The sequence below is a fragment of the Strix uralensis genome, chromosome 22 (assembly GCF_047716275.1).
Source record: "Strix uralensis isolate ZFMK-TIS-50842 chromosome 22, bStrUra1, whole genome shotgun sequence".
NCBI lineage: Eukaryota > Metazoa > Chordata > Aves > Strigiformes > Strigidae > Strix > Strix uralensis.
Genome location: NC_133993.1, coordinates 8,356,125 through 8,377,008, shown reverse-complemented (window position 1 = coordinate 8,377,008; position 20,884 = coordinate 8,356,125). Strand labels below are relative to the sequence as shown.

Below are 20,884 nucleotides of genomic sequence, written 5' to 3'. Positions count from 1 at the left end.
GACAGTCTTTTTCTCTTCGGGTATCTTCAGTTTTAGGACCTAAATTAATTTTTCACCACCACTTCTGGTGCAGGGAGAACTCAGGGGGAACTTCTGGCCCTACTCAGTGTGGCGGCCAAACTCATCTATATTTAAATTAAAGTTTAGACGCCCTACACAGAGCAGCTGCATTCACCATCTCCCATGCAGACACCATCCTCTGCCTCTCCTTCCCCAGGGAAGGTGGTTTCCATATGGTGGTTGCAACCAGCCTGTTTTTCCTAGTTCTTCAGGAAAATCCAGGATATGGCCATATTCTGCAGGTGATTGCCAGCAACACAGCAGATTGTCTTAACAAAGCGCTTAAAAGAGGGTGCAGTAGATGTGCCACTGACCCAGCGCGATGGGTCTGAGACAGAAACACCTGCCAGAAAGTGCCTAAATCTCTTGAGACACACAACAAATCAAAAGAAGCAGAAAGTAGCAAACTAATCCTCTTGTCTTCTTAAGCTCACTTTCCAAATGTCCCGACAACAAAGAATTTCTGTTGTTCCACACATACGTGGATACGAACTGCTGGATTTTAGAACAGGAGGAGATTTTTAACTGATAAAATGTCTGAATGTAAAGATTGTCAGAAAGGAACTTGGAGTTCCTTTCTGAATGTGGTTTTCTGGGGTATTTTTGATGGAACTGAGCTTTGAAAGTGTTTTGTTTTTTCTGATCTGGGAGGCATTTCTGATACTTCCCTCACTGGTACCATTAGGATATTTGAAATCCTTCCCATCCTTTATGGCCAAATAAAATAGTCTGGGCCAGGAGAGCAGGTCCCAGATGAGAGTGGGTTGGAGCATCACATGAAGGGGGGGAGGACCCCCAAAACCTGATGGATGGACCAGAAATGCAGCCAGGGCCACAGACGAGACGTATGGGCACCAGTGGATGTGAAGCCATCAGTGGCCATGTCCGCCTGTGCCGAGAGGCTGCAGAGGCGCAGGGGGCGGCTCTGCCGAGCTGAGCATCACTCCTGCTGAAGCACTGAGAAACCCAGAAAAGCCCCAAATTGACCCAATCTCAGGTGAATGTGACAGGCAGCTCTGGAGAGGGGATAGTCACCCAGGCCAGGTCCCACACATCACCCCGCTGTGCCCACTCCCTTGTTTCTCATCAGTCTCGTTTCTCTGTTGCAGCTGCCACAGCAGCTCCTCAGTCTCCTTCACCCTCATCTGTCCCATTTCCACCTCCATGGGCTGTTGTGGGTCCGGCGTTCCCAGTCCGTGGCTTTGCTCCATGGCTCTGCCCAGCTGGATGCGAGGACGCAGAGGCGTTTGCTGGCTGGGTGCGGTGCTGCGACCCCAGGGAAGCGACCGGTCCCTCCTATCCCTGCTCGCCCAGCTGCTCACCGCGGTGGGATTTCAAAGCAAGGAACATCTCCCGGGGTTTATATAGCAGCTGGACCCAAACTAAGAAATCAGGTCCTCCACCAATGCTGATTTGAAAAGCAGATATGCAGAAGCACCAGAGGAAGTCTTATTCTCTGTGCTAATATAATATTAAACCCCACTCCTCTGAGGATCAGGAATACAGGGCTTCCTGCCTTAGAAACCCTGTTCTTCTGCTCCATTAAAAAACAAAAAACCAAAAAAACCAAAAAACCAGTGCCTGCTCCTGGAACAGGTCTTACTCAAATAAAGTCACTAACTTTGACTAGAGGGACAGAAAATAGGGAGATGATGCAGCAGCAAAGTTACTGATGAACAACAGACTGAAACGTGATGCACCAGGAGGAAGCTGTAGATCATCATAAAGATCAGGTGCCAAAAACCTTCCCGAGCTGGAAATCCTGAGATACTAACAACTCCTAGCATTCTCTGCATTGCTGTGATTCAGACACAGAACAAAGTATTGCAGCTTGCAAGTCAAACTTCATTAATGCTTTGCCTTTCTCTGGAGACATTTAAAGCTCAGCCTACCATTAACAAAGCTTCGTTTCACCGCTAGGAAGCGTACAGCCTAAATCACCCGTATTTGAGCCGACACAGAGAAACTGCAACCGAGACACAGGAAGAATAACTCTGCTCTGGCTGCCGTGCGTAAGGCAGGGTGGGAAGTCGGCTACAGAGCAGAGAATTTAACTGTGGGACTGCAGTTGTACACACAATCAAAGTCCGGGATTAAACATGGGGGGGGGGGAAAAAAAGGGGGGGATGGGAGGCAACTAGGTGTAGTAAAGGGTTAAGTTCAGTGTCACTTTTACAGTCAAATTTAGCTCAGAAAAATTACTGGATTATGCTAACGTAGTGGACAAAAATGAGCACCAGAAGCTTTAATCCAAGATACTGTCTACGCAGCAAGAGGAATTCCTACACAGCCACGAGCCTCAGCCTTCCTGGCAAGCTTTTCCTCCAGGTCTGAAAGTAGAGAAAAGTCTGTAATCATTTCTCTGCTGAGCCGACAACAGCCGCAGCCACGATCAACGTTATGAGCAGCTATGGAAGGCAGAATAACAAATTAAAAAAAAAAAAAAAAAAAATCTGCTCCGTACCTGAGAGTTTATCGAGCCTCCCGTCGAGCTGCAGGATGTCAGCTGACGATGAACAGAAACGCTGTTGGAAACGTCACTGCGTGCCCCTAAGAGCAGGTGTAGCACCCCCCACCTCACCCGGAATCGAGCCGGGAGGACACAGGCGCAGCTCGGCTTCGCTGGAAGCCTGCGGCAGAGTCACAGGCAGCACCAGCATCACCAGCTACTGCAGGACAGAAACCAGCCCCCCACGCCCCAAGGGTGGCCTTACTGCTCTCTCCAGCTCCGCTGCACTCGCCCACCTCCTGAAGGGCGAGTCCCAACACTGACCCAAAGGACCTGGGGATAAACCTGCTTTTAAAAGTAGTTTATTTGGATTTTCCACATCCTTTAATGAATCGCAAATATATTAACAGAAAAGACTTTTTTTCCCCCCCCCCCAAGACTGTACAATTTTTGAAATAAAAAGTCAGGAAAAGCAAAAAACAAAAAAAAAAAAGGAAAAAGACAAATTACATTGTTTCAATGCAAATAGTACACACCACACCCACACTTTGCATTTCTCCATAGTTTTGTTGTAAGAAAATGACAGTTCCCTAATTCCTTTCAGTGAACGCACTTGCTCTAACCTGGCTGCCAGAGTGCCTTCATGCTCACCGTCCTTCTCCCTGCCCCTCTTCAAAGAGAGCAAAATTTTATTGATCAAATACTAATTTTGTGTATCTATGCAGAAGGTAAAATAGCGTGGTCTAAACGTTACTTGAGATTCTTGGGGAAAAAAAGAAAAATCTTTTTGAAGCATGATGTACATATAAAACAATGGACAGTTTTATGTATTAAATCTTCCAGGTAGCAGGAATACCCTTGTCACATCCCAGCTGAATTAAGAGCTCTTTCTAGGGTGGTGAAAATTTTATTACAAGTGTTCCCAATTTTTAGAGAACAAAATAAAAGAGAAAAAGCCACTTAAATTCCTAGAGCTCTAGTTCCAATTTAAACAGCATTTTTTTAATGGAAAAAGTCTTGAGTAGCACCTGCTTACTCCTGCTTTTTGCTTAGAAAGTACGTTGGGAACCAAAAGGAAGCCAATTAACACCTTAATTGGTGGCTTTCACACAAGTGCTGCCTGCCTCCAGACCTTATGCTGCAGTGCTGCTCAAACTCCTTGCGAGGGATGCGCCGGGAAGCTGCGTCCACACGGGAAAACCACGGCGGGACGGACACGGTAACACGAGCAGCGCGCGGGAGCTTGACGGGAGATGCAGATCAGCTTTCGGGAAATCTGAGCCCCGTGTCTTCCTCGGGGAGGACTCACGCAGAAAGGGAATTGCCCCAGAATATCGATCACCACAAAGCGCAGTGCAGGACTCGGTACACTCAAGGCAGCTGAAACATGTCATGATTTTCCAGTCAATTCATCAACCTTCCAGACACAAGCTGGTCAGAAGTACATGGCAGAGGGTCAAAGCTCCTTTAATATATTACCATGCCTCAGATTTTAGAAATTCCTTATTACAGGAGTTTAAGCCTATTTTTCACTGCTTATCCTTCTACTTCAAAAAAAAACCAACCCAAGCCTGAAGAATTATATTTTTGCTCAGCACTTGAGGATTATTTTTCAAATGATAAAGGTGCCCGTGTGGCTCATGACCAGAGAGGAGCTGTGACAGAAGACACGAAGTTCCAGAGGTAACAAAAAGACCCCTAAAAGACAATACGTTAAAAAAAAGAACATGAAGACTGACCACAAAAATATGTTGCTATGAAATTTATATCATTCCCAATTTATTATGCATAAATTGCTCTTTAAAACTGCTTATATCATACACTTTCTTTATCATCACTGCATAAAGGGCATCAGTTGTTGCTTGCAGAATGCTACAGAGAAAGATCATTTTGGACTCATAAACGTGTCATAGGTTTCTTCTCACAGAAGCAGACTCTGTAGAAGAGGAAAGTATTCCTAGAGTGAGGATCTTAAAGAACAGCATAAAAAAAAAAAAAGACAGATAATTGCACATTTTTGCATCCTGCTTGGACCACACTTTACAAAACAGTTTTAAAAATGATACTAATCTTAGACAATTATTTGATGTATTTCACTAAGGTTCTGATTGTATTAAGGCTTCCACAGTCTTCCCAGTCTACCTGCTCAGAAACACGCAGTCACTCTAGATTAAGGGCTTGATGTTTTCACATTACAGTTCTATCTACGTTTCTCTCTTGATTTTGCCCTTTATTCATTTTTATTCTTAGAAGGGGAAGAACAAGTCAAGGGGTATATGAAAAATGAAGCAAGGTGTTGCTGACTTGTTTCTTTGAAGTACAAAGTAAACACTGACCTTTCAGAAACTAGGTGAATAAATTAATTCTTGGTTAGAACATGAAAGCATTTCACGAAAGCTTTGATTCTGCAATGTGATTCTCCTGCTACATTTCCACTCCTGCAAGTTTGCACTCTAAGTAGGGACACTGGATATTTTACGTGGTCTGACACACTCCTAGTCCTGAGCATGTGCATTGTGTTTGTTCACTGGAGACACTGCAGCTTTAAGGTCATTTACATTCCCTGGCATTTAAGTTACACTACAATATATGCAAAAGTCTTTAACAGCCTGCATTTGTCAACACTGTCCTTGAAGAACTTGGAAATGAGGTTCAGCACTCTGCTTACCAAGAAAGAACCAAACTAAGACACATTTCTGGAAAAAGAACAAGACACTGCTTCATTAGTACTATCCCCACATCTACTGGCTTCGTTACAGCAAACCACAAGTCTTTCTTCCATGATATTATTCCAGCAAAGGGGAGTCCAAAAATAGCATTTCCTCCTCAGTCACTTTCATAAATGTGTAAGAGCCAACTAGTCAGACTCAGTAGCAGCTGAATATTGCACTGCCATTAACTCGGTGTACAGTTTAAGTCTGAGTGGTGTACTCATGGTGTCAGTGGAGAGTAATGACAATGCTGGCTCAGTGATGTGAAGACCCAGGATGCAAAGGAAGGGGAGAACACAACAGTACCAGTCACACACTTGAGCTCAGATACTGGCTTTTGGAGGTTAAAATTCATCACTTTCAACTGCGTGGAGCTGTGTGTCATCTGCATCCGTCATGCTGCTCTCTTGGGATTCGTCTGTGCCAACTTGAAAGAAAAAGAAACACGGAGTAGTCAAACACTACCGGGCTGCTTCACTACAAAGATTCCCCACAATCAACTCCAGCACATCAAAAGCACAGCAGCAATGGGTTTGGGCTTCCCCTCAAAATGCTGTAAAACCATATGGCTTTTCCCTTTTTCCTTCTAATACACTGATCCCTGCCAGCTTAATGAAGTGTAAATAAATGCATTTAGAAAGGAATTAACAGAGAGTACATAACACAAAGTACAAAACATGCTGCCTTAGCCATCCCCTGTTAAAAATGTGACATCTCTGACACCTAGTTAGGTAGGGATTGGTATGGAGGGTTCCAAAATTGCCTTAGGAGCAATTTAACCTTCCCACACCTTCAAAACCCACCAGCTGCCTGACATGCTCACGTCAGTTACCCACTGCATCAGTGCACTGTGACCACTCAATTTACAACCAAGTAACATTCAATTAGTAGTGTTAGGCAGCCTCTGCTCGCTCCCTGCTTCCCTGACAAAGAATACTACATACGATATGTGGTAAGAGAACTGCTGTGAGTACGTGCACACAGACATTTCTGATGCTGCAGAATTATTCTGATGATGGCCAGCCTAGAGCTTCCAAGAAAACGAGGTTCCTACTGCTGTTTGAACAAAGAGAGCATCTCGTGCACAGCACTCGAGATAAATGTGCACATACCAAGGGGCTACCCTTAAATATTTAACTTCTATACTTGTTAAAATTAGAACAAAGGTAAATATCTAATGATGGTGGTTCTTCACACACAGGAATGCAACTTGAGTCTGCTTTCCCTCATATAGTTATCATATTAATTGTAAATTCCCACATACCCAAGTTGTTTCGTGGGTAGAAACACAGATGCCTTTTATCACTTTAAAAGACTTTACAGGTTTCTGCACAATGGACACAGCCAGTCCCATGTTTGGCAGTTTAATGCACAAAATGGCTTACAGTAGCTGATATACTAAAGCTAATTCCCGCAGCCCCCAGTACTACCTTAATTCTTCAGCTTGTCTCATGTACCCTACAAGAGTTACTCAGCTGAGACTGTGAAACTCTCCTACAATTTATCTGCACAGCCAAGGAAATGGAATTGCTTACACACAGCCCAACACTGTTTTATTTTGGTTATGTTTACTAGACAGATTAAAGTGCTGTTTTTTTTTTTTTTTTCTTTTTGGGGTTGGGGTTTTTTTTATTTGGTTGGGGTTTTTTGTGGGTTTCGTGGTTGGGTTTTTTGTTGGGTTTTGGTTGGGTTTTTTTTGTTCTTGAGGTGTGGGGTTTGGATTTTTTTTTTTTGTACTGCTTAGGTGCTGATCAGCAGTTCAAGTACTCTGTCTCCATCTTCTGGTCAGAACCACACTCAGCCACCAGCGCTCTAAGTTGGCCCAACGACAACAGCAGGGAGAGAAGCAACCTTGACACTTCAGGAAGCCCAATGCAGGGTAAGTTTTCAGTATTAAAAAGCACACTGTATACAGAATCCATGAAAATCTTCATGATCTACTATAGGAAAACATGACAACTTTTTCAGCTGAAGATTCAGAATTGCTGAACACAGCACATGTATAAATAAGAATCCAAAACCTGCTATATTTTCTTCTTTGGAGAAAAGAATTATATTGCTTATTACTATTTATTTTCTATCACTATTTCAGTCTGCATCAAAGAGGTCAATATTTATGATTATCCATGCTTCATGGAATTTAAGGTCATGTTAAAAAGTTAGGGAGAACAGAAACCCAGGTCATTCCTTTTCGTGGATTATTCCCAAGTAGTGTAACAGAAGTGTTTTATTTTCTCCATTCAAATGAAACTGCTTTCATGACTTATCAAAACTACCTTTTATGTTTAGCAGACCAGATATTTTTACCCAACATCCACTCTGTTTAACTTCTGACAAAGCCTCTACAGACAGTTTCAGTTGCCATTCAGTTACCTTGAAATGATTTGATGCTTCTACAAGTGAAGATCTGCAGCTCTGGGAACATCTTGCTCTCCTAGGATACTATTAGCCAACCATGACTTGTATGAATTTACAGTATCTCTGTCCTACTCCATCTACAGATTCTAAAGAAATGTCACAATCCTTTATTTCATGCTTAATGTAGGAAGCGTGAATGAATTCTTCTGAGTGAAGAACCTCTGAAGTTCTTACTTGCCAAGCAGTGGGGTTGAGCAGCGTTTCACTTGTTAAACCTGGGATTCTTCCTACCACCTAAGTGGAAATACATCCTTGAATGACAAAGGGTGGGAAATACAAACCTGATTCATAAGGGTAACATTCGCTGATTTGCTCTTCTTGAGTTATTGGTTCCTCATCATCTGGAAGGTAACGTTTATCAATGGCCTCTTTAATCTGGTTATTGGCTCCTTTGGGATCTAAGTCCATTGCCCATGAGAAATTCATTAGGGCCAAATGTGTTTGACCCAGCTTTTTATAAACCTAAAATAAAGGCATAAAAGACTACATTTACATGAAGTTGCTACTTGAAGGTTTGGACAAACATACCAAGCCACAGTTAACTGCTATTTTATGAAAAGCAACAGAGGGGAGATAAAGATTTCTTATACGAGTCCAAGGGAAACAGCAAGTATGTGTAGAAAGAGCGAGCAAGTGTTTCTATTTAAGATTCCAAAAACCTTAAATTAAACTAGCAGCTGACAGATTCAAAACCATAAGGAGGTGGATCTTCAGATACAGATTTAAGCTTTGGAACGCTGCAGCAGGGTGTACATTTTTTGCTTGTTGTACCCCCTCACCACTCTTGCAATTTCTTGAGTCACTGTAACCCCAAATCTCCTTGTGGCTCAGGAAAAGTCCAAAATCTCAGATTTCTCATGTCAGAGGCCCAGAGAACAGCCTGGGGAAGTATCACCATGTGTACTCATTAATCTTACACTCTTCCCTACAGCTCTCTTACTGAGGACTAGCAAAGGCAGGATACATACAGGTTAGATAGATTTTTGCTGACTCAGCACGGCCATTCTTACATCCTCAAGTGGCATTTTAACAGTCACTGGCAGGTAAACAATGGGACATTAAGTGACACCTCCTCCTGTTAAACTGAACCAAGAACACACTGCACTGCAGAATCCAGCCCGTATTTTACCTTGTCACTGTAACTTGCACTGAAGCTCTCCTTATCATTAAGGACAGAGGAGCGAGTAATTTGTGTGTTAAGCATTTAAACAGTGAAAGTACTTAAGTTTGTCAAGACACAGCAGCTCTAAGGTCAGTTTAGAGATCCAGCTACTCCTGGACAAATACCAGTCAAGAAATTTCAGCACAAATCCTTTTACCCCTCTCCAGTTTAAAAAAAAAAAATCTTGCTGATTAAGAGTTATCCAGTACTGTGCTAGAAATAAGTTTGTCTTGTTGCTTCCTAGTTGACATCCCACAGAGGAAGAAAGTTGCAGAACTTAAAGCATATTAGCAGAGAAGATGGTGAGAAAGGAGGATTTCTATTTCCAGATTACTTTTCTCTGCCATTAAACACAAAGAAGGTTGGAATGTAAACACAGCTGACAAACTAGTAATATCTCTTCCTGTGCTAGCCTACCCCTTTAAAGACTCTTCTTACTTTCAAACTGAGAATCTTCTACAATTCTTTTGGGGAGACTGTCAGCTGACAAGGACATTGTGGCTATTGATGGAGACTTAGTAGTAGAATTACTCCTTACTGAGCATTTCTGACAGAATGCATTAGAATGTGATTCAACATTTTAACAGCTACACACACAAATAACCAACACTGCTGACTGATGGATGGACTATCCCTCAGAATTTTAAGGATTTCCACTGATCACATCATTGCTAAGAGTTTCGTTTTCAGGGAAAGATACATGGCTGTGTGCATCTTTCAGTGAAGTATCTTTACCATGATCAATTTATTGCTTTTTAAAATTAATTATCTTTTAAGTGGACAGCGGTGAAATCAAAGCAGGCAAATAACAACACCGGCTTGGTTATTTTCTTCTTAGTTTGTTTTAAAGAGAGCTGAAGGCTCCAATAGTCTTTTGCATTTAAATACTGTGAGCAGTAAGCCTTCTTTAAAGCTTTGGGAATTTTTAGAATACTGCTCCAAATGGAAGCAGCTTAGTGACAGGCATCGAATTTTCTCATTAGGCATACATTTCTGCAACAAAGGAAACCAAAGAACTTATGATCACAGTTAAGTTTTACCTACCTTTCCTATTAAAAAGTAAACAAGAGACTCTTTGGGAACAATCTGTTTCAGTTCTTCAAGTTCTTGTAAAGCAGACTGAAAAAGGAAGAAAAAAGAGCTTTGTAAGTAGAAGCTAGCAGTCTGCAACCAGTTATGACATCACTAAACTGTGACTTCGCACTAATGTGGAAAAAAAATAATATCCTGGCATTTACATACAGTATATTCCATCAAAAGCAATAGTACAATCTCAGAAGCATCTAAAATTCCTTTTACGTTAGTTTTTAATTTAAAGATTGTAGCATATAATAGCCCCATTATTACAGAAATAGAGCAAATTTATCGGGCTTTGGTCTCCTACAACACATGTCTGATATTGGGGGCCACAGGGGCATTTTATAAGGCATAACAGGGTAGAAGGCAAGAATCTGGCAGTGTATTTACAGTGGGCACTTCCTTTAGTATACTGAGCTTCTGAAAAAGTGAGATGTTGATTTATTTTGTGCTGGATGTACTGTTCTCAAGCCTATGCTTTTGAAAGGCTCTGGTTTTAGATATGTATCTGTGGACTTTTACAAATAACTGTGTTTATATCAGGCATCTGAAGTCCAAAATATTTAGTGAAACTTCTACTTTTAAACTAATTGTTGACACTGGAGCAATTTATTCTGTGACAGTAACCTGGCATTATTAAGAAATCCTACCTAAAAATATTTAGTCTGAAGTTAGAAATAAATGTTGGTTTTAGTTATACAAAGTTCCATTCAACCCTCTAAAACTTATTCATGTGAAGACAATTTCAAGTTAGGGCTCGCTACATAAATGGAAGTATAAACCTACATTTATTTACCTAACACTAGCCAAATTTATCACGCTATCAAAATTCTCTTACTACTGGTGCTAAAAACCACATTTCATTAAGTTTTATGTAGTTTATGTGGACAGCGTGACTTTAGTCTTACAAGACTCAGCCTGATAAAGAAAAAAGGGTCTAAATGTTTTGTTTCCTAAAATATCACTTCACCATGGTCAACAAGTTCCTTCATTAACACAGGGGCAGTAAGATAGTAGACTAATAGATTTTTTTCTTTCCTCTTCTATTTATCCTCTGCTTTTAAATTTTAAAAACAACCCGTGAACGGGCACTTCATTAGGTCCTTAATACATTTTATATTGAATTGGTTCATGAATTTTTTTTTTTTAAAGTTCTAAGTAAAAGTTTTCCCTTTACACGTGCACACACACTTCTGAAGCAAGGTTTCAAAAATCAGACTGCAGCTTGTCTTCTGCGGCCAAAACAAACAGGCCAGAGGACAACAGTCACTGGAAAGACAGACTGTGGGAAGATCTTCACTCATCCTAAACAGGGACAGGTCAGCAGGGGATCAGGCTTCTTATTTTTCACTCAATAACAGCCTTTGAAATCAGTGGTTCTTATTGCTGTAATTGGTTTTGGAGCAGTTTGCTGAGCCTTTTTTAGTAATTTAGTATAAAGTCATGATAAGACAGTCACATGTTAGTGACAGCTGCAATAATTTCCTCTTCTTTCCTTTCTTTTTCCAGGGTCAGACTAAAATAATAACTAAAAAGGCATCAACTGTTGGCCCCAGATTTTGTAACAATCAAAAAATTTAACATAGTTCCCTTGGTGAAGGTGGCACCTGACAAAGCAAATGCTTCACCTTAGCCTCTACAGGACAGGCCAACGTCCCAGGCTCTTCCTGCAAACCCCGATGCTACCCAGTGTTAATCTGTAAACATTTAGCTTCCAGTGCATCCCCATTCCTAGCTACAGAAGTTTAAAAATAACTTCAGGTTGTCTACGTGTACCAAATCTTACCTTGTATTTTTCATTTGCAAATAATACAGAAGCTCTATGGAATTTGCATAGCGGGTTCTTGGGGTCAATGTTAATAGCTTTGTTTAAAGTATCCAAAGCCTTTTCAGATTTTTTCAGTGCATGCTGGACCTGTTACAGAAAGAGAGAACAAATTGAAAAGGGAAAATAACAGCTTATCTATCAGGCAAGGACAAATCCATTTGACTACATTTACTTACAATCTATTCCTTTAAAAAAAATAAATGTGTTCAATTCTAGACCAAGTCTTAACAAGCTTTCTTACAGGAAGAAAGCTTCACCTCGCCTCGCCTCCACCTCAAAACATCCTCCCCACCCAATGGCTTACAGAAATCGTTTAACCTTTGGCCAGGAGTGAACTCAAGGTCTTTTGCTGTATCTAAGTGAGAAGCAGCCACTACCCCTGCAGAATTTGACACATCTCTGCTGTCACATAGAAGGCAAATGAATGCCAGCAGGTAACCATCCACCACACATACAGCCTTGAGTCACCACCACAGATATCCGAGAACTGCTCCCCAACTGCTCGCTGGAGTGAGGCTCCTGCTTTCTAAGGGCTGCAGTAGCAGATGGATATGTGATCAACTTTTCAAACAGTCCCATAAATTGAATAGAATGGATAGTGGCTTAAGCAACAGGCAGCTACTTAAACTTCACTTGTCACAAAGCGCCCTAAGAAGTAAGTTATCACTTGTAGATGTGACTGGAAGGAACAAGGGCATTGAGAACATACAGCCAGGACAAACATACTGCGCTCTGAAAGGCGAGACGGGTGCCTCAGCATTTTACAGAACTGGAAGTGCTGGTCCAAACCCATACAATAGCAGTTAAAAGCCACTTAATTTCTTAAGTATAAAAAACCCCCTATGAATACTCTGTTCACATGAATACTCGCACACAGTCTTGATTTTCATATCACTACTATTTTGGTTGACTCACAAACATGACCTTTGGTTGACTCACAAACATGACCTGATAGTATAATTTCATTACTGGCTAAAAGTAGTTTGGAGAGAGAGGAGGGTTTCTTTTCTGACACATTAATGCTGTGGTAATTCATTTATATGGCACTCAAGATCCTCCAACAGGTACTCTGAACTTGTTGGGCTTTTTTGCTAAAAACATTCAGAATTACTTTTCTACTGCAAACAAAAGCACAGAAGCAGATTAAAACACAAGGATAGAGTTAAGTGCAATCTACTTACTACTCCAATGTGACACAGTAAGACTGAGCTCTGAGGATTGATATCAAGTGCTTTCTGGAAATGCATTTCTGCTAGACTGAATTTTTCCTGTTTGTAATAAATCATCCCCAACCCATACCTGCAAGCAGAAAAACAATTCTGTTAAGTGAGACTGTATTCTAATCAAACTAGTCTTTGTCAGTGAATATGACCTGGCAGAAATGGACTTGCCAACCCCATCCAGTGTGGGAAATGATTTCTTGTGTGAAAAAGCTATGTCTAAAACTACCTTGGTTTTTTTTTGGTCAGTTGGGTAGTTTGAAGAATTAACAGCTGATACACAGGAAGACTGGCTAGACAACTACGAAGCACAAAGCATACAAAAGTTTCTCAAGAATAAGTGACTTACACTAGCAGATCTAACTTTTACCATTTTATCTATTTTTTTCACAGAAAAAGCTGTAAGAAACTGACTGTATCCTAAGGTATAAAGGGATGTAACTCTCAGCTCTCCAACTGCAGTTGAAGAACAATCAACTAGGTGCATGAGGGTGCTGCACAGAAGAACAAAACAGCTAGGGTAAAGCAGCCAAGATCTGTGGAAACCAAAAAAGCTCCAATTTTTTGCCCTCCTTGTGGAAGCAATTGCTTCCACAAAGAGATGAGGTCCACGTCTTCTGCAGAAACAGTTTTGCTCTTTTCTTAGAGAGAAGAGTGGTAGGGAAATGACAGCAGTGGCAGTATCCAGAAGAGATTTCTCCAAAAGGAATTCTGTATCACGTGCAGTAGGAGGGGGTGAAGCAATAAACTTACCATGCATTATAGTGTCTCGGGTTGACTCTGATTGCATTTCTAAAACAAGCTAATGCTTTGTCTAGTTCTTCTGTTAACACAAATTCATGCCCTAACAGGGTGTAGGCATAAGCATAGTTTGGATCAACTTGAATGGCTCTCTGGAAGAACTTGATTGCGATGTCATGCTCTCGTTGCAAGCTGAAACAGTTTCCTGCAGCACACCATGCCTAGTAAAAACAACATTGCAAAGTTAGCACGCTTTTTACAACTCAGAGTGACTAAGTTTGAGCTGAACAGATTTTTCCATACTGATTTACATTAATTATATATAAACTTCCTCCTAGATTAAAAAATAATAGCAATAAAACAACAGTTAAGTCTCATTCATGAGAGGCAGACAGGCCTAAATACACCTGAAATACAGAAATCGAGAATCTAAGGACACCCAATACGTTTGGGCCAATTAGAGACTTTGATGACTAATGACTAAAGCTTTTGAATCTGTTGAAAATGCTAGAAATAAAACATCTTAGATATTTAAGAGTAATGAAGGGGGAGACAGTACATTCACTTTCACTCTTCAGCTCCCTCCAACTGACATATCTGGAAATCTGCGGAGCAACAATTTTAGCAGCAACCTCCTCTTTCCCTCCTGCTCAGCAACCAGCATCGAGGTTGTAAAGCACCACAGCCCAGGGTCCGTGCTCTCCCCAACTGTTAACATCACTGCCACGTCGCCTAACTGTTCTCTACTCCCTGTATTAGAATCTGCATTTTCTCTTCTCCGGCGTAGCTTACTGCAACTCCTAACTGCTTCATTGGTTTTGATTTTTCAACTATTAGACAATCTAATAAGACAACACAAACAGGATTCTATTCTCCAACAACAACAACAACAAACAACCCCAATATAACCTACAGTTTTCTCAACTCTGTTAAGAACACATTTATAAACACATACATCTATTACTTTTACTGTGGCAGCCATTAAGATGCATGGCCTTTTGCATGTCATAACTTTATATTACCATACACTCTGAAGTTTAATGGACTTTGGCATAAAAATGTGCAACATTATGTCTGAAGAGAAATTCCAGCGCAAATATGTTTTAAGTGTCAGTGAATTAACTACAGCAGTTAAAAGGTGTTACAGGAAAAAAGATATTTCTTATCTTTGCATGCTGGCAGCAGTAGGAGTGACGAACCCGTGATCTTCCTGGATGAATGGTGCCAATGCAAATTTAAATAACCATTAATAGATAAAAGGTTTCAACCTGTTCCGTGTAAGCTGATATTCTAATTCTAAGAAGCCATTTCAGGCATCATCAATTCAACAGACAATCCTGCCACCTCCCTCTCCAGTTTTGCCATGCAGTTCTCACAGGAGAATACACTGGAACTAGATTAGAGCTCAGAGCTTTGTTCTGAATCATTGATTTTGCCACATACGGGTTACCCTCTCCTCATTCAAGACCGCAGCATTTTATACCTCTGGTGAGTTTTTATCCATGTCCGTCAAATCCTTTGAAAGAACTGAAAGAGCAACATCCTTCTGCAGATGCCACAGCGTAGTCGAATAGATCTCCATGCCTTCTACTCTGTAGTTTTCAATCCTTCTTACTTCTGAAAATACTCTCTCAGCCTAAGATCAGAAATTAGACTTAAAACAAAATTCCACGCACCAAAGCAGAGCACATAGGTCAAGGTCAGAAGCCTCATACGTCCAGACTCAGCATCCTCTTTGCTTTATAAGTGTACTATGCAGAGCTACAAGTCTTGTAACTTCCCCTTCAAGCAAAGGAAGCAGCTATACCCCAATACAGCTATGCCAGCAGAAATGCAGCCAGCCCTCCCTGCTGCTGTCTCAGATTACATTTTACTGTTTCTATCACAGCACACAAGCAAGGCAGGAAGTTACCTACAAAATCAGAAAAAGTGTCACATGCTTTCATGGGCCAGTTACGACTATCAGCCATTCTAACAGACGACAGGTATCGCATTCCTACCGAGTGCTACACCCCTCCAGTCATCGTGCATAGTTACGAGGCAAAAGGCACGACAATCACCGCAGTAAACATGGCTGATGCAGGGATGGGGGGCACACATAAGCATGTGGCAACACATACGTGTGCTTTGCTTTCATTTGACACATCTGTGCTTCTTATCAACAGTTGACTCATGAAGTCTTTCTGACATAAGTATCTATTTCATAAACTTCAGTTCCAGGTTACAACACTCAAAGCAGCAATAAGGGAAGAAGTCTAGCTTCAGGAAACCATTAGGGTCTGTAGCCTCGGTTTTCAAAATAGACTATTGAGAAGCACAGTGTGCTCCATCTCTAATCACACTGTGTGTACAGTTTAAAAACCGCTTCCGAAACCTGCTGCATTTCTCTCCTGCACACAAAAGTGTTTTGAAGAATTCTGAGGAAACGGGCACATCAGCTATCAGGACAACAGTGACAAGGAGAGTTAAAACTGTTGGATTACCCTTAACCACTTGCTTCTGTTTCTGAAGCAGTTTGACATCACCTCAGCTGTGCCAATGCTGTCATTTCTGAGGCTCCAAAGGAAACTAGGTTATTGATGTGATCTGCATTAACTAAAAAGGGCAAAAGAAGTTTTTGGTTTTAAAACTCAAATTGTTTCAATGATCTAATCTACAACATTGCAGTACAAACAATTACATCAGCACAGCTGTGGGTGAAGATGGGGAGAGGCAAGGAGGAGACCCCAATGGTTGGATGCAAGAGGAAATAACTTTAAAAGAAATCTGAAGTGTAACTCAGCCTCTTCAGGAAAGCTCAGTGACTACTGACGCAGATTCAAGATCTAAATCCATTCCAGGTGTAGCTTATATTTATACAGTTATCTCAGCTGTAAACTTCCCATAGCTTTTGCACAAAACCTGCAGACTTCCTGCAAAGCTATGCAAACGAGAGTGAAACAAGTAAGAACCAACCCACACAGCTCCTACCTGCATATATTCTGCAAGTTCGAAGTAAGCTCTCCCAATTTGGCACAGCACCCAGCCAGTGTTGTAGTGGTGGGATGGTAAATGGCTTAAAATACTTATCGCTTCTTTGCAGTTGTATGAACACAAGGCTAAATAACCTTTCCCCATGTCACGAAGAAGGCTCATCAAACCTTCTAGGAGAAAAATACAATAAATAAAAGTGGAAAAAGACAGCTGAGACTTATTTACTTGAAACGGCTAATCCCATAAGCTCTTCATTGTGGCAGGCACTGCTCCTGAATTTGCTTATGAAAATCTTCCTGAAGTTCCCAAACACTGGCTTATGCACTCTTAACTTAGGCATAATATTATTCTAAACATCAACCTTTGCAGTGGAAGTCAGATAGCAACGACTTAAGCCAGCAACAGAATGCTCAGGAACAGAGAAACTGAAGTTCAGGGCAACTGGAGTTTTGCATTTACAGCAGCTATTCAAACATTTTGTTAGGTCTGAACACAGTTTCCACATGTCTGGTATCCATGGATACATCTTCTTGCTGCCTGGAAACATTACCGAGCCAAAAGAGAGGAATTCAACAGTTTGTCTAGGATTTTCTGACAATCTGAATAAAGACTTGTTTTAAACAAATGCGAAATATGAAGGGAAAACAGACTACATAAACCCAATTTTGAGGGCAGATGACTGGATTACTCATAGCTCCTTTGAATCAGTTTCCAAGGATCTTGCCTGGAAATATTTTAATCGTTAATGAGGACCAGAGCCTGCAAGATACATGTGCTTACAACTAGCCACTTCTTACTACTTCTTCACATGTTCTCTGTAAGTTAACTGGAAGATACTGAATTCAATGTCTTTATACAAAGGTAATAGCTGCAGGCTAACTGAAACAAGAAATAAAGAAATACTGGAGCAAAAACTTTTTTCATTCAACCGTTAAGATACAGATATATGAAGTTTTACTCTACTACAGTCTGAGAGCGTTCAAACAGACCTGCCGCTGCCTTCTGTAGCGTAAAAGCCTGGATCTGTGGCGCAACAGTGGAAATTTTCCCTTCTGAAATGATGGAAGAGTCCAGTTTGGTAATTTCCAAACTGTCATTTAAGTTTGGTTGAGTTATTCCTCCCTTATTTGTTTTACTTTTTGTTTTTCTGTTTGGAATCTTAGGTGGAAACTTCATTTTTAATTTTTTGCTGTTTTCCTGCAAGTAAGAAGAGTAAGAGTTACATATATAAAAGTCTTAAATTCAGGTAACTAAACATGTAAATGAATTGTGTAAAATTATATTTACGCTTCTTTGCAGCCTTAACAACAACGCTCAGCCGTTTGACTTTTAAACTTAAGTATACAGACATTCAGTATCTTCACTGATTGTGTTTAGTAGTTCATTTTTAAACAGCAAATGTTCACATCACCTAACTACAGTGCATGAGTATTTGGGCCTTGGTGTTCCCAAAGTGTGGTGTCCCTTGACTTTGCAAAACACATGAAGTTTGTTACCTTTGTTGTAGAGCTATCACTAGTAAACAGGCGAGAACTTCTTCGAGGCAGTGCGTTTGGTGGAGCAGCAATTGTTGGGCTCAATACCTGAGGTGTTGTACTGCAGAACAAACAGCACACATTAAAGTTCTCCGCTCCACTTTTAATAAAAACAGCTTTTATCTTTGTTTTAAACAAAAATGCTTAAGTACTATACTACAGATATTCCCATTTCAAGGGATAAAAAAAATAAAAATCTACCTGTTGCATGTCAAGAACATGAGCAGAATTTCCTTCCAGTTACTTTTTCATTTATTAATGAAATGGTCTAACTGCAAAGGAGATTTAAAACAAACAGACCAACCACCACGCATGAGCTTCCTACTTATTCACTGAAGTTATTTTACCTAACAAAAAATACACTTGTTCCTCATCCAAAGAGGAATTTTGCAGGAACGCATACACAGGTTGGGCAAATAAAGTGCCAAATTCCTTCAAGAAAGGAGATGCAGAAGGTAATACCAAGATTTTTTGTTGTTTTTTTTTTTTTTTCCCCCCCCTACCTTGTCTGTGGGCCAGAGCTCTGTGTTTGTGCAACAAGAATTGGAGTGACTTCCCGGCTATTTCCGCTCTGTGAGAAGACAGATTTTGTTCCAGCTTGGCTTATCCTGCTGACAGCCTGCATAACACAAAGTTTCTACAGGTTTGTTATTATGTCACTAAGACGTCTCAATCTCTGCTGTATCAAACCAAACCCATTCTGCCTGTCAGACACCGCACAAAAGGAGGACAAATATAGATTCTTTCAATAAAGGGCGAGGGTCCCCCTCCAAGGAGCACCCATCAAAAGCAGTTCTCTTTCTACATGTTAAAACGCCTGTAACACTGAGTTTACCATTTTTGTGCACATTAGTTGAAAGATATAAAATCTCCATCTAGTGGCAAGAAACTATACGTTAAGATGTTTGTGCAAGAATAAAAGAGGACATATTTAAAGTTCCTTCTCCACAGAAAGTTGTAAAAAAGAAACCAAAAAACCAACCACGGAAAGAAAAAGATTTTTGAATTATCACATTACAGTCACATCCAGAAGCCATTCACCATTAACACCTCGTTGAGGTGCTCCCTGTATGGCATCTGAGCCTGCCACTCCCCTGTGTAACATGTCTGTTCATAGCTTAATCAGTATTTCACAAATTAAATCAATACTGCATGAGCCTATACAGAAATAGACTGCTTCATCAAAAAGGGACCTGCATTATGCAGCATAGAAAGTTAACAGAGAGATCCCTACAGCCAAGGTAACTCGGAGCAGCACGTTACTGCCTGTCAGCTGAGCAACGCTTTGTGTGCACACACACAGTTTTTGTACCTTTTATTTGCCACAGGTTACAAGCGCGTAATCTGATTTAGCACCAAAACATTGTCTTACATCTTCACGCATTTTCAAAGAGCTAAAATGTGCACTTTGATGCCTACCCTGGCACAGCTGAGGTGTGGGAACTCTGAGCTGTGCTAACGTGACTGTGAATCTGAGACCTAAGGAACGAGTTCAGATTGATACTCATTGTCTGATGTGTAGACTTCCTATAAAGGATTCAGGACAGGTCCTCCCCTCCCTGCCTTTTAAAGAAAGCTTAAACCCTATCTTTCTGCCTACTCTAGGGACACTAACATTCAACTCAGTGATGGCTGTTTGGAAGAGATGTTCTTTGAGACACCACAAATCGGCCAGTGGGATCAATGACAGCACAAGCCACACCAGTTTATGCATTATCCAACTTCTAACGTTCTGTCCTTCCCTTCCCTTCTCAGTTTCTTTGTTATCAGAGGACAGTTTAGGCGGCCAGCAAGCATGCTTGCCCACTCAGATAGGAAGCCTTTGGATTCATCCTAATGTTTCATTCATTTACGTAAGTGTTTCCTAGGAAACTGCCTCCGTTAACTCATGCACATTCTAGCCACAGCTACACTAAACCTTTTCTAACTCTGTAATTTGAAGAGCAGAAGTGAAACTGGCCAAGTAATTATTTTCATTGGACAAAGCATGCATCAGAATTCTAAAGTGTTTATTAAAATGTATTCAATATTTGGTTTTAGGTAGTAGCACAGATGCACCTGGGCAGAAAGCATTCACATGGGTTCATGAAATTTATACCTTGGTACTGTTGTGCCATACCTAGCAAAGCAACAAAAAAAAAAAAAAAGCAGCAAATATGACTGGATTCCCTCCAACTTTTCATCTATCATGTAGAATACATGTGAGATTAAATGCAGATGAGTACTACACTGAAGAGCTGCACTTTGCTGACTATTTCAATCTTTTAGACTCACAAAAATTTACCTTCCTACACATGCACAATCCACCACAAGCCAGTGTTTTCACCCATACTGTGGAAAACTGGTTGGTCCTGAGCAACTACAGGATGGGAACTGGATCAGCCATACAAAGCACACTTCCAGCAGACTGTTTTAGCACAGTACAGCCCCAAAAGAACAAAGGAAAAAAAAAAAAAAAAAAAGCAGGACTAACAGAACTAATAGAAAGTGTTGCAGTAATGAGATGTCTAGAGACAGGATACCATAACGCCTTGTGCAATGAGATTCCAGAGTTCCCAGTCACAGACTTCAGAAGACCACCCAAAGGGAAAAAAAAAAGTTATCTGCTTACTGGCTTTTATTCTTTTAAGTATTGGGCCAATGAGAGAAGACAAACACAGTTTTTAACAGCTCCCAAATTTCACTTACAAAATAGCACAGCAAGCTGAGC

The 20,884-nt window shown here is 40.8% G+C and overlaps 1 protein-coding gene across 9 annotated transcripts in view; it reads right to left on the bottom strand.

Annotated features, from left to right (window-relative positions):
* Positions 1-4,256: 4,256 nt before the first annotated feature.
* The window catches only part of CDC27 (cell division cycle 27), a 33,088-nt gene continuing 16,460 nt past the window's right edge, over positions 4,257-20,884 (bottom strand). For 2 of the 9 annotated variants that reach the window (XM_074891885.1, XM_074891892.1), the window contains 11 exons: positions 18,678-18,811; positions 18,136-18,235; positions 17,629-17,836; positions 16,637-16,809; positions 15,150-15,302; positions 13,679-13,887; positions 12,887-13,004; positions 11,664-11,792; positions 9,845-9,919; positions 7,920-8,100; positions 4,257-5,647 (listed from right to left, as the gene is read on the bottom strand). In XM_074891885.1, coding sequence (XP_074747986.1) covers positions 5,565-5,647; positions 7,920-8,100; positions 9,845-9,919; positions 11,664-11,792; positions 12,887-13,004; positions 13,679-13,887; positions 15,150-15,302; positions 16,637-16,809; positions 17,629-17,836; positions 18,136-18,235; positions 18,678-18,811 — 1,563 coding nt within the window. In that variant the 3' untranslated portion in view covers positions 4,257-5,564. Of the gene's footprint in view, positions 5,648-7,919; positions 8,101-9,844; positions 9,920-11,663; positions 11,793-12,886; positions 13,005-13,678; positions 13,888-15,149; positions 15,303-16,636; positions 16,810-17,628; positions 17,837-18,135; positions 18,236-18,677; positions 18,812-20,884 lie in introns of those variants that run through there. The other 7 variants (XM_074891886.1, XM_074891887.1, XM_074891888.1 and 4 more) reach the window with 7 other exon arrangements.